This window comes from Ictidomys tridecemlineatus, chromosome 12 (assembly GCF_052094955.1).
Source record: "Ictidomys tridecemlineatus isolate mIctTri1 chromosome 12, mIctTri1.hap1, whole genome shotgun sequence".
Taxonomy (NCBI): Eukaryota; Metazoa; Chordata; class Mammalia; order Rodentia; family Sciuridae; genus Ictidomys; species Ictidomys tridecemlineatus.
In genome coordinates, this window is record NC_135488.1 from 16,759,241 (window position 1) to 16,772,868 (window position 13,628).

Consider the following 13,628-nt stretch of genomic DNA (forward strand, 5'->3'; position numbering starts at 1 on the left):
GCACATAGCTTAATAGAATATAAGATCTTGCTTAAGATTACCCATTATTATTGTTAATATGCCTTTTATCACAAAGGCAGAATTATAATTATGGTAGCCAAAACTTAGCATTAACACAAGTATGATAAAATTGGAGTTGTCATCATTCATAAACCTGTGTGGCCTTTCACTGGACGCTACCAGTCTGAAGCTATGGCATTCCCCCATGTCAGCCACCCCTCAGCCTTCCTCTCTGCCTTCACTCAGATGGAGTGGCCAGTCTGCCTGCCCCTCAGAACCTCTCTGTGAACTCAACCAACATGAAGCATCTCTTGACATGGAGCCCAGTGATCCTGCCTGGAGAAACAGTACACTATTCTGTTGAGTATCAGGGGTGAGTGATTGGTTTTTGTTTGAATAATTTTTCCTCCCTCAGACAGCAATTAGTTCCTGGAGACACAGCCCCTTCCTTCTTGGCTCAAGGAGGCCTTGTGAGCCCAGGGATGGATTATCTCCAATGATCTGCCCCCTCTGTGTGAGTGGGCATTGAAAGAGTCAAGGAAGCAAGGAACCGCCCTTTGGTTTTGACAGTGAACTCTCTAGAAACATGAATGTGTAGACATACATTTTGTTGTGGCTTCTTTTCAACAGTGAGTCAGCTGTCCAAAGAGTTTGACCCTGACTTGAGATGGACAAATCATTGGAGACCCAGATCCTTTGGGAGGAGAGAGAGATCTCAGTTTTCTTGACTATATATAGTCTTGTACTTAGAAGCCAAAACAAATATTCACCCTAAAGATCAGCTGGCCCTGGGGCCTACCAGGCTCTAGTCTTCTCCAGGAATTTGCAACTGTTGAGTAGTGACAGCAGCAGAGAAAGTGCTCAATGTATTTCATTGGCAGTAAATACAAACTGATCACATTATTTAGAAGTGTGTAAGTATTGTAGGCTCAAGACACAGCTGACAACATTTCTGGATATAGGGAACTTAATATATGAAGGAGGAGATGGGCAGAAAATATACTAGGTCCATTCTTTTTCAATATGTATCCTTTAGCTACAGGGAGTTATTTAAGTTTAAATTAATTTAAATTAAACTCAAATATCTGCTTCCCAGTCACACCGGTCACATTTTGGATGCTCCAGGGCCATATGTGGCTAGTGGCTGCCATATTGAGCACTACCAGTACTGAACATTTCCATCAATTCAGAAAGTTCTACTGGGTAGCAATGCTTGAGGCAATTTTAGAGAGTGATTTGTGCTAGAACAACTGTAAGGCTGAGGCAAAAGGGCTGACTCTGCAGCTGCTTTATAATAGGTGGTTGGAAAGGCCTCTCTGAGGTGGTGATCCTTACATCAGATCTGCAAGGAACCATCCCTGTGAACAGCAGGGACAGATCATTTGAGAGAGTGAACAGCTGGTCAAAGGTCCTTTGGAATTAAGAGATCACCATTCTGGGAGAAATGACCAGGAGGTCAGTGTGGCAAGAATATCTCTCTTCTGAGCAGGGTGAGAGAGAAGGCTAGAATCTTATAGCAATGGGGATGAGTTTGGATTCCATTCTAAGTGCTGTAAAAAGCCATGGAAGACAGAAATGTCATGGTATGCTGAGGGTGGTGAATGGCTTGAAGAACAGCAAGAGTGGAGGCTGGGAGACCTCAGCAAGGCAGGACATGAGGGTGGCTGAGATAAGGGTGCTGATTGTGGACATGGAGAGAAATACACAGATTGGGGTTCATGCCTAGGTTTCCCTTGGCTGGTGACAAAAGGAGTGAAGAATGGATGGTTGGTGAGGGAAGAGAGTGGAAGAGCTGGGGGTGGGGAGCAAATGCTGACTATGAAGAGTGGGAGAATGGAGACAGTTCCCATCACCTTTGCGCCTGGGTCAAGGGGTTGGTGTGACGCTGCATCTTCTTTTCTTTGGCCAGAGAGTACGAGAGCCTGTACATAAGCTGGATCTGGATCCCCACCAGCTGGTGCACAGTCATTGAAGAACCCAAGTGTGACGTCACGGATGACATCACTGCCACAGTCCCTTACAAACTCCGCGTCAGGGCCACATTGGGCTCCCAGACTTCTGCCTGGAGCACCCTGAAGCACCCCTTTAATCAAAACTCAAGTAAGGCACTTTTTTTCCTTACTCTCTGCTCTACCATGTTCCCCTTCTCATGTTCACCAAGACTTTCAGGATCCTTTTTATCATCAAAATAATCTTGCAAAGCTAGAGTATGGTGGATGTAAACCACTCTTACTGATACATTTTTGAAAAATATTTTTAGTTATAGATGGACATGATACCTTTGTTTTTATTTGTTTGTTGATTTATTTAATGAGGTGCTGAGGATCAAACCCAGTGCCTCACATGGGCTAGGCAAGTGCGCGACCACTGAGCTAAACCCCCAGCTCGCTGATATATTTTTAAAATTGCTGATCACTTCCCTCTCTTTGGTTCTTTGACTTTGGATGTCGTTGCTGACTGTCTTGGTCAGGGTTTGTGGATGGTGGAGACCCTGGCATTGGGAACCTGGCTATTCCGGAAATAGGGAGATAGCTCTAAGATTGCCTCTGACTACACCACTCGTACCTCCATAAATCTTATACTTCCTCCCTTCTGGTGCCTCCTGAATTCCATATTTACTGACTGTCAGCAACTTTGTTGTTTAAAAAGATCTATTTCTTTAATGGCCATGAGAAATAGTACCCTTCTGTGGTTGCTGGGAAATGACTCTTCTAATTGCTATAGTACCTGGAAAATGATTGAAAAAGAAGACAAGAATCTGGGTAGGTGTTCACATATAGCTGAGTGCAAGCAATGGCCAGAGCATGACAGGATGTGCAGAGGTGGAAAACAGTAGAAGCCAGGACTTGATGGATGGCAGGGTGTAGAGAAGCAGCTATCCATGTGGCTTTGATATGAAGCTTGTCAAGTCAACAGAAGGTAGCCATGGAAGAGAGAGTGTCTAGGCAAGGTCTGTCTCACAGCACAATCCTTCTGGCTGCTGTGTGGAAAGTGACCTGGAATGGGCAAGCCTGTCCAGAGCAGCGGAAGAGTGAGGAGAGGGTTGTAACACTCCAGCTGATTCAAGATGGAGCCCAGTCCCAAGCGTGGAGGAGAAGGAGGAGGAGGAAAGGATGAATTCAAGAGACATGATGAGTTAGAAAGGACGGGGCTTGGAGACCAGTTATTAGGGGATAGGGCTGGGAGAAATGGTGATGGTGTCCAGCTTCTGATTAGAGTCAGAGAGAATGTCATCCAAAGAAGAGACACTGGGAGAAGCAACTGGTCTTGAGCAATGAGAGACATCTGTGTCTCTGTGCCCTTTGTGATGGAAGTTCCAGCAGAATAACATGCCATGGATGCCTGACTGGCAGCTGGACATCAGGATCTGGGCCTCAGAGAGGTCAAAGCCAGAGACACACAACACCAGAGTTGGTAGCTAAAGATTTGGGAGAGTATAAGATTATCCAGGGAGAAGATATGGGAGACAAAGAGATCCTGGGGTCTTGGGGAACCTCAGGGTTTAACATGTCTATGGAGAGAAGATAGATGGGCTGGAAGGTCATGGAGGGAGAAAAGGCTGAAGGAGGCCCCTGCACGGGTCCTCAAGAAAGTGACCTCATGGAATGGAGGGGATGACAGTGTGGTTGCCGGGGTGGAAGACTGATGGAGGTGGGAAGCAACAGGGCAGCTCTTCCCCTAAGCAGGTGTGGGTGAGAATGCAGATGGTTGGGAGCTGCAGGAAGAACAAGGGCAAGGGCCTTTGGTAGCCTTTTATTCAGAGGTGGCAGAAGATTCTCTGCTGTGAGTGAGGGCAGAGGAAGTAATGGGACAAGGTCAGGGTGGTTAAGGAACTTGTGACATTGGGTGGACCTTAGAAGGTGGGGGCTTAGAAGGTGGGGGCGCCCAAGCAAGAGGCTGAGGAAGATGAAGAAAGCTTTGAAAGGGAAGTTGGCTCCGTGGAACTTGAGGGATGTGGTTCAAATCCCAGTTCAGTCACTTGATGCTTGGGTCCCTGCCTTTTCCTCTGTAAAAGGGGCAACAGGTTGCTTCACTGGATAGTTGTAGGGACCACATGAGAAGAAATGTGTAAATTACTCAGCGGAGTGCTATCCTACCATAGCACTCAACTGTGGGTAGGTGTTATCACTTTTTGCTCTAGGGATGCCTGGAGTCGAGAGCCAGAGAACAGAGGAGTGGAGGGGTGGGGCAGGAACAGGATTGTTGGAATGAAATACCAGTAGGAATTGTGGTGCCAAAAATGGATTCCTCCCTCTGGCCTCCTTCCCAGGCAATGGGAGGACTTAGTGGAAATGGCAGGATCCTAGGCACTGGGGGAGGGCACTGCAGCTCTGCCTCTGCCTGCAGTACCCAGGTAGCACCCAGCACCACCTCCCTCTGGCACCTGGGAGATGCCAAGACTATTGCTGGGGATTGGCAGCTGTTGGAAGGAAGACTGGGGTCAAATAGATAAGGGAGTGCCTTCCAAACTATGTGGGCAGGGCTGTGCTGTCAAACATGGGCTGAGAAGGCCAGAATAAACAGGAAAAGGTCTTGCTGCAGGGGGAGCTGAAGAAAGGAGCCCGTACTTGCATCAGAAGGTTGAAGATGTGTTCTTGAGCTATCCCTGCACAGTTGAATCAGCAACTGGGCTGGGTGGCTTGGTGATCTCTTAAAGGCATTCCGTCTGTCCTTTTCTGTTTGTAAAAGGCCACTCTGACTTTCCCCCAGGAATGTGAAAGATCCTTCTTTAAGGCTCCCCTATAGAGGATCTTCTGCCCTTAACCTTGTTGGGAGCAAAGGTTCTTAGCCTCAACTGCATGTTGGAGTCGAGGAGGAGCTTGAGAACCACACTCCTGGGGCCCATTCCTGGAGGGTCTGATTTGACTGATTTGTGTGCATCCTGGTCATTGGGAGTTCAAAATTCTTCCTAGTTATTTTAATTATAGCTGGACTTGGGATTGCCTGGTACAAAGAATAAACACCCCTCATGGGGGAGCTAGAAACATAGACATGGGCTCAAATTCTGGTCATTAACTGTGATTCTGGGAAAGTCCCTTAACATTTCCATACAAACAGAATAATATTTACCCTCTTAGGTTTCCTGGGTGGATTAAATGAGACAAGTATGCAGAATGCTTAGGACAGAGGTTCCTGGCCCAACACTGACAAAAAATTCTTCTATGAACTTTGGGTCATTTTCTCTAATAATATCTATCCTCCATAAAGATGGAGGTCAGAGGACCTGGATCTGCAAGGCACATATGGATTTATCATCAATAGCGAGGGGGTGGGAGCTGCCTCTGTGACCCCTTCTGTTCTTGGCCTGCTGGTGGGGATTCCTCTCTCTTTGGGATCCAAGTAATGTAAAAGATGATATTTATATTTAAATTGTAATTTCTAGAGTCAATGTTCAAATTTGTAAAAAGCCTTTGACTTGCCAATAATATCCCTCTGTCAGGATGTGAGATGAGGCCTAGAACAGAATAGCTAACCTATCCAAAGGCCTCTGGTGGTTTGCAGATGTCTGAAAGTATTCAGATGCCTGTACATGCCACTGTCTATGAGAACTATAGGGATGCACATGCCCTGCTAGGTATGTTCATTCCTAAGGGGAAAAGATGGGGCCCAGCTATGCTCCACATAGATCCAAGTTCAGGCAGGTGTTTGGCAAGCATTAAGAAACGACATCTGCTCATTAGATGAGCCAAGGTGAAGAGCAATGTCTACTAAAATATTAGGTTAGTGGAACCTGGAGCACACAATTTTAGAAGGGAAAGTAATAATGTCTACTTGAGTATGTAATCCCTTTTTTCTCTTTTCTTGAGTATATATATTTCTGGAAAAGAATAAAAGACTTTATCGAAGTTAAGAGGCAAAAAAACCAAAACAAAAAAAAACAACAACAACAACAAAAAAAACCCAGAATCATAGTAAATCTTTGCCATTTGGGTTTCATTCATTCATCATTAAAAAAGTGGTCCTGCCTGGGACTGGCTTTGATTCTGCCCTTGTCTTGCCAACAACCATCCTCACCCCACCCAGGATGGAGGTGTCCAAGGATGGCTTCCACCTGGTAATTGAACTGGAAGACCTGGGGCCACAGTTTGAGTTCCTCGTGGCCTACTGGAGGAGGGAGCCTGGTGCCAAGGTGAGTCGGGCTTTGCGGGGAGATGGCACAGCTCTCTGAGGGTGGGTGAGGAGAGCCAGGTCCTGCAGTGCTCACTGTCTGGGCAGCCTGAGAATGAGCAGCTCTGGGTGAAGCCTGTGGAGGGAGAGATGACTAGATGCTGACCATTCCGTGGGGCTCTTTAAAAAATAAAAATGCCTTAGTCCACTTTGGTCTTGGCTGGGAACATTTTCAGGCAGATCTGCTGAAGTTTGGGGGACAGCCTCATGCCCCAAACTAAGCTAGATTGACCTGGAACATCTTTTGAATGGACTTTTCCCCTCTCTCATCAGCTGATCTCCTCAGCCAGTTAAGGGAAGCAGGCCAGGGTGTTCCAGATCAACTGGATGATTTCAAGAGCCTACGAGGCTGGTACAAGCCTCTTGAGGGTGTGGATCTTGGCAGGGAAGAGAAGGGGGCAGCCAGCCAGGAGCTGGCTTATGAATAAGCACATTTAATTAGGAGCAGGTAGGCCATGCAGAAAGCCCGGGAGGGAGCTGCCCCTCCCCGTGGGAAGGCTGCTGTAGTCCAGGTGAGTGGAGTCCAGCCCTCACAAAACAGCAGCAGCAGAAGGGGTGGGGCACCAATAGAAAGTGAGGGGACACTCAAATCCATGGAGCCCCTGTCCAAGCTGAGAGGGAGACAGGGCCTAGAGGCCCGCTCCCATCAGCACCAGGAAGTAATGGGCTTTCTCAGAGTATTAATATGGGCTCTCACAGAATCCCTGAGCAGAGCTGGCAGAGTCTCCTTTCTCCAGGGACCCCTACCTGTGGTGGCCTTGCTTCCTTCCACTGAGTCCTCTTCCTGTGGCTCCCTGCCCAGCTTACTCGCAGGCCCTGCCCTTCATCACACCTTCCAACATACGCCTATGATGGTGCCTCCCAGCCACTCAAGGCCTCTGAGCCTGAGGCCTCTCACAGTATCCTCTCCCCTTTATCCCTACTTCCAGATCTAGGTATTCAGTTTCCCAAGACCAAAGTCTTTGGAGAGGAATCCCATTGTTCATGCTCATCGGGCCAAGCTTAGTGGTTGCAGGGAGCTAGTTGGTCTCTGATAGGACCCTTCTCAGACCAGAGGTATCCCAGATCACTTAGTGGTGTCTGAGGGCAGTGCATATGCCCTGCCACACACTCAATAGGGGCTTTAGGTTGGGAAGTGTCCCCTGGAAGGTGGGTGGGGGCAGGTAGGGCAGGCAATAATACCAGCCCTTATCCCCATGAGGTCAGAGCCAACTGATAGGACATGGCATTGCCAACCAGACAGGTGGAGTGGTTCTGGGGACAGGGTCAGCACCTGGCAGGAGGCAGCACACAGCTCCCTCAGATTCTTTGGGACAGAGTGGCTCCCCACCCTTGTAACTGGCAGGGCCAGTGCTGAAAGAGAAGTATGTGCCCTGAGTCACCTAGGCTCAGCCTACACAAGCCTCTGGAGGCTCAGATGCAGAGCATAGGCCTGGGGCAGGCGGTGGATGTGGAAAGGTGGACAGCGGAGTACATAGACAGAGGGATGGATGGGCAAGTGGGGAGGCATGGCCCACCAGCTCTCTGATTTTATGCACTGATCTCTGTGGCAGCAGTGACCATGCCAAATCCTTGCCCAGTCAGATTTCCAAATTTCCAGTCTCTGCTCAAGTATCATCCTTTCAGAAAGGTTTCCACTAACCACATTGTCTAAACTAGTGCCTCCCTGTCACTCTCTAGCCCCTTGCCTTTTCTCTGCACAGCTTTTATGGCCACCTGACATGTATGTATATATTGTTGGTCTTCCCCACGACAGCTCTACAACAGCAGACTTTGCCTCATTCGTTATATGCTCTGTCCCTGTTCCTGGAACAGTGCCTGATACTTATTAGGTGCCTAATTAACGTGAGTGGATAAACGAGCAAGTGAGTGCAAACATGCGTGAGTAACAGGGAACATTCTGTATGTTCCCCAGATAGGAAATTTCTGCAGTGTTCCCTTCCTGGCTCTCCTCAACCTTTCCAGTCCTGCTACCCTCAGAGAATAACTGTGTTTTCTATTCTCCCAAAGGAACAGACCAAAGTGGTGAGGAGTAGGGGCGTTCCTGTGCACCTGGAAACCATGGACCCAGGAGCCACATACTGTGTGAAGGCCCAGTCTCTGGTGAAGGTCATCGGGAGGCACAGTGCCTTCAACCAGGCAGAGTGTGTGGAGGTGCAAGGTAAAGAAGATCTGCCTGTGCCTTGGGCCCCTGCAGAGGTGACAGCCCCTCTTGGTGCATGCTCAGGTGCCTTTGATTCTGAGCCTTCCCTTGATTTCACAGACCTGGGTGGGTTCCGGTGGTGAATGTGTGCAGGAGGCCATCCTAGTGCTGGGTGGGGATCTTTAGGCAGCTGTCACTCTCCCCGTGAGAGCTTCCTCCTCCCTGGGCCAGATGTGTCAAGGCTGATGAATACTGCCTGTGATTAGAGGTGGCTGCAGGAGAGGCCACCAGGTTTCTTGGCAAGCCTGGGAAGGAGGTCATACACCATACAATGCCACAATTTCTTTTATTGGAAGGGGCTTTATGGAGTGTCTCCAGAAGCCTCTTTTTTCCCCCCTTGACATTAAAAAAATCTTTTTTTTTTAGTTGTAGATGGACACAATACCTTTAATTAATTAATTAATTTTTTTATGTGGTGCTAAGGATTGAACTCATTGTCTCACAGTTGCAAGGCAAGTTTTCTACCACTGAGCTACACCTCCAGACCCCCCTTGAAATGTTATGGTCTAAAAACTTGAATAACTTGAAAACCCTTTTGGAAAAAATAAACCCAACAAAATTCTACATCCTATGATCCTACCATTCAAATATCACCACTTGTGTGTGTGTGTGAGTGATCTTTTAGCCTTGAATATATAGTACATTCATATATGCAAAAAATATAAGAGACACATGGAAATTTTATTTTCCATATCCATTTTTTCCACCCATAAAATTCCTATACCCTCTACCATAGATACGGACTTCTTGCATATACTTCTGAAGACTTTTTAATGCATATACAAGTAAATGAGAATATGTTTACATATATGGCCTTTCCTTTTCTTTGTGGGGTGGGTACTAGGGATTGAACTCAGGGGCACTTGACCCCTGAGCCACATCCCTAGCCCTATTTTGTATTTTATTTAGAGACAGGGGTCTGTCTGAGTTGCTTAGCATCGCTCTGTTGCTGAGGCTAGCAAAAATGGTGGCATGTTCTATACATTTTTCTGGATCTTGTCTTTTTCATTTTATGTATCTTATAGATTTTGCCGTATTAATGAAGTAGTTCCTTTATCCTTCTTTATTGCTACATACTATTTCATTATATGTATATGAAATAACTGATTTAACTAGTCCCCTATTAATGGGCACTTAGTTTTTCCCAAAATATTTTGCTATTATAGCCAATGCTCTAATTAATTTCCGCTAATACATTGATTATTTTGCCAGGGATGGGTGTGTAGCTCAGTGGTAGAGAGCTTGTCTAGCATGCACAAGACCTTAAGTTTGACCCTCCCAACATTGTGAGAAAAAAAAAGATAATTTTTCTGGTATACATTTATTTGAAGGATAAATTATTCGAGGTAGATTGACTTGGTTGAAGATATAGACCTTTAATTTTGATTGCTGTTTTCAAATTGCCCTCCAAAGGAGCGTAGCCCTCAGTCATTACCTACACGTCGGAGTTCTATAGCATATAAACACTGTGCCTATTTTTCTGTTTTTCCCCAATAACATATCTATAACTGTTCCCATGTAAATTTTCTGATTATTATTTTATTCACTTACAAAAAAATCATGTCTTGTTTAAAAAATTCAATCAACACAGAAATTTTAAAAAGGGTCAGAGTTAAATATTGTCCACTCTTCCCCATATACCACTCAGGAGGTTTCCTTTGGTGAGTCTGGCATTTAATCCTCCCAGTACTGTCTGTGTGATTCCAGTGCTCACACACACAAAGGGGCCTATCCCATACCTAGTGTTCTGTGCCTGGCTCGTCTTCACTTGGCAATATATCATGAGCATCATTTTATGTCAGTATCTTTGGGTCCACCTCAGTTTTTTTAAATGCTGCATAGTAAACCAGTATATTTACTATCTCCTTATTAATGAGAATATTTTGTGTTTTCTAGTCCTTTGCCACTATAAACCATGCTGTAGTAACCAAGTGTGTATCTGTCCCAATTCTCATTTTAATAGCTGAATGACTAGTCTACCATTCTGGTGAATCCCCTTTATTGGGTATTTGAATCACTTCTGTTTGCTTTTTGGGGGAGGGGAGGTACCAGGGATTGAACTTAGGGTCACTCAACCACTGAGTCATGTCTCCAGTCCTATTTTACATTTTACTTAGAGACAGGGTCTTACTGAGTTGCTTAGCACCTTGCTTTTACTGAGGCTGGCTTTGAACTTGTGATTCTCCTGCATCAGCCTCCCGATCTGCTGGGATTACAGGCAGGTGCCACCACACCCAGCTTTCATTTGCTTTTGAAGATGATATTCATTCTTTTATTAAATGAATATTTACTGAGTATTCACTGTGTGCCAAATCTTGGCCTGTGCACTTGGATACAGCAGGGAAATCCCTGCTCTCAAGAACCTCCCCTCTAGTGGAGACAGACTCCCAACAAGCAAAAGATGGGATGGTATCAGTGGGTTCCATGAGGAAAATTTACCAGAACATGCCTGGAGGGGTGGGAGGGGCAGGGACCACTCTGGGCAGAGAAGGGGGTTCTGTTGCTGTATTCCAGAAGTTTCCATGAACAGACTGATGCATATAATTGTTTCCTTTCTTGGAATTATTTTTTTGGAATTGAAATCACAGGAGTGGATTGAAAGGGTATGATGAACATTTGTGTATCTCTCAGTGTACACTGCTAAAATAATTTTCAAAATCTTTGAAACAATATGCATGGCCCCAGCCACTTGTGTGACTACCAGCTTCTCCACAACCTCCCTGGCTAAGTTACCCTTCACATTGTGAGCTAACTACCCGACCAGGGGGCGCTTAAATGAGCTACTCCAGGTTACACAGAACAGAGATGGGAAAATACTGCATTCCCCTTCTGCATCTCCAGATGCCCAGGTCTGGTCCTTTCTGCTACATTTACAATTACAATAATTATGGGCTTTGGAGCTAACCCTATCTGTGTGACCTGGGATAAATTGCCTAACCATTCTGAGCATAGAATCATCTTATAAAAGCAGAGAAACTCATGCCCATTGCAAAGAACAGGGGTTTACCACCCAGCCCCCAACATAGAGCTGGAAAGAGGAGCCACATAACAGGGGCTTGATATATCATAGTTATTATGTGACTGTTTTCCGGACTTAATATTCTCCTCCATAAGATGGATCAGTGCTAAGAGCAAATTGCGAAACACTTTGTTTTTGGTTACCACCAGCCAGTTCTGGGGCCTGGCCGGGTGCCTTCCTCTGGTAGCTGTGCCAGGTATGTGCTAACACCACTCTTGCCTTCACACACAATGCTCCTCCCTTCCCCTTCCTGAGAAAGAGATTTTAATCTTCTCTGGAGCTTTCTGGAAAGCATACCTTAATCTAGATTTTCTAGATTAAATCTAAAATTTAGATTTTAGAAAAATGGCGGCAATTTTGGTCACCAGGGCACATTATCAAATCTCAGGTTTCTGGCTTCTTCCGTCTTGATTGACATTCGGTGTCAACTCCAGGGGTCAGGGGAGGCCTGGGTTTGGAGGCTTCCCCTTCATTGTGGTTTCTAAGCGTCTTCTTGTCTTTCTGTCTCCAGAAGAGGCTCTCCTTCTGGCCCTGGCCCTGTTTGCCTTCCTTGGCTTCATGCTGATCCTCGTGGTTGTGCCGTTCTCCATCTGGAAAATGGGTCAGCTGCTCCAGTACTCCTGCTGCCCCGTGGTGGTCCTCCCAGACACCTTGGTAAATAAGCTTCCTCTTTCCTCAGCTGATCAGAGGGCTGTACCTTAGGCCTTAGGTGGGCATGGCATGCTTTTTGTGGGTTTTTTGGTTTTTAGAGAAGAGCACCTGTCTCAGTCTGTATTGCTAGAATAGAATATCACAGATTGGGTAATTCATAAACAATAGAAGTTCATTTGGTTCTGAGGAAAATATGACCTTTGACCTTTGGGTTTGACTTATTTTGCTTAACATAATATTCTTAAGTTCCATTCTTTATGACTGGCTGAAACTCCATTGTGTATATATACCACATTTTCTTTATCCATTCATCCATCGATGGACACCTAGGCTGGTTCCACAGTTTGGCTATTGTGAATTGTGCTGCTATAAACATGGATGTGCATGGATCACTATAGTATAACAACTAATTCTTCAGGATAAATACTGAGGAGTGGTATAGCTGGGTCATATGGTGGTTTTATTCTTAGTCTTTTGAGGAATCTCCGTGCTGATTTCCGTGGTGGCTGTAGTAATATACAATCCTACTAACAGTATAGAAGTGTTCCTTTCTCTCCATGTCCTCTTCAGCATTTATTATTGTTTGTGTGCTTGATGTTGCCATTCTAACTGGAGTGAGATGAAATCTCATTTTAGTTTTGGTTTGCATTTCTCCAATTGCTAATTATGTTGAACATTTTTTTAATGTATTTGTTGGCCATTTGCATTTCTTCTTTTGAGACATCTGTTTAATTCATTTGCTCATTAATAAATTGAGGGTTTTTTTTTGGGGGGGGAATACCAGGGATTTAACTCAGGGACACTCAACCACTGAGCCACATCCCCAGCCCTGTTTTGCATTTTATTTAGAGACAGGGTCTCACTGAGTTGCTTCACACCACGCTTTTGTTGAGCTGGCTTTAAACTTGGGATCCTTCTGCCTCAGCATTCCCAGCTGCTGGGATTATAGGAGTCCACCACAGAGCCTGGCTGAGTTTTTTTGATGCTGAATTTTTTGAGTTCTTTATATATTCTGGCTATTAATCCTCTGTCAGAAGAAGCAGCACAATTTTTCTCCTATTCTGTAGGTTCTTTCTTCCCATTCTCAAGTACTTTTACGATCCACATCAATCCATTGGTGAAAGTAGAGCCCTCAGCTAATCATCTCTCAAAGGTCCCACCTTAAGGCTGTTGTCTTGGGAATTCAGTTTGCAATACATGCTTTTGGGAGAACATATTCAAACCACAGCAATTTCTAATCAGAGGGTCTAGGAGAGATCTCCCTTCTCCAGGATATAGGCACCTCCCTGAGGCCACCTCTGCTTTCTCCCAGGACCTGGCATGAACACAACCTGGTGTTTGCCCAGCCCAGGATGCTTGCCATTTCAGGAGTCATACACAGTTTTTCTCTTCTGAACTGTCCTGCTGAACCTTCTTGGTCCCTTTCTACAGTTCCAACAGTGGCTACATTCAATAACATACTCCAACACAATATATTCAACTGATCCGCCAAGGGCATCAGGGTAAAGAGCATGTGTGGGAACATGGGAAGTCTGGACTATGCTTTGTCTTTGGTGGGGATGGCGTGGGGACATGGGGGGCAATTTG

General features: G+C 45.7%; 1 protein-coding gene across 4 annotated transcripts in view; it reads left to right on the forward strand.

Annotated features, from left to right (window-relative positions):
• Positions 1-11,921: 11,921 nt before the first annotated feature.
• The window catches only part of LOC144369072 (inactive N-acetylated-alpha-linked acidic dipeptidase-like protein 2), a 226,242-nt gene continuing 224,535 nt past the window's right edge, over positions 11,922-13,628 (forward strand). The window contains exon 1 of one of the 4 annotated variants that reach the window (XM_078028135.1): positions 11,922-12,044. In XM_078028135.1, the coding sequence (XP_077884261.1) occupies positions 11,949-12,044 (96 nt within the window). In that variant the 5' untranslated portion in view covers positions 11,922-11,948. The remainder of the gene's footprint in view (positions 12,045-13,628) is intronic. The other 3 variants (XR_013428528.1, XR_013428527.1, XR_013428524.1) reach the window with 3 other exon arrangements.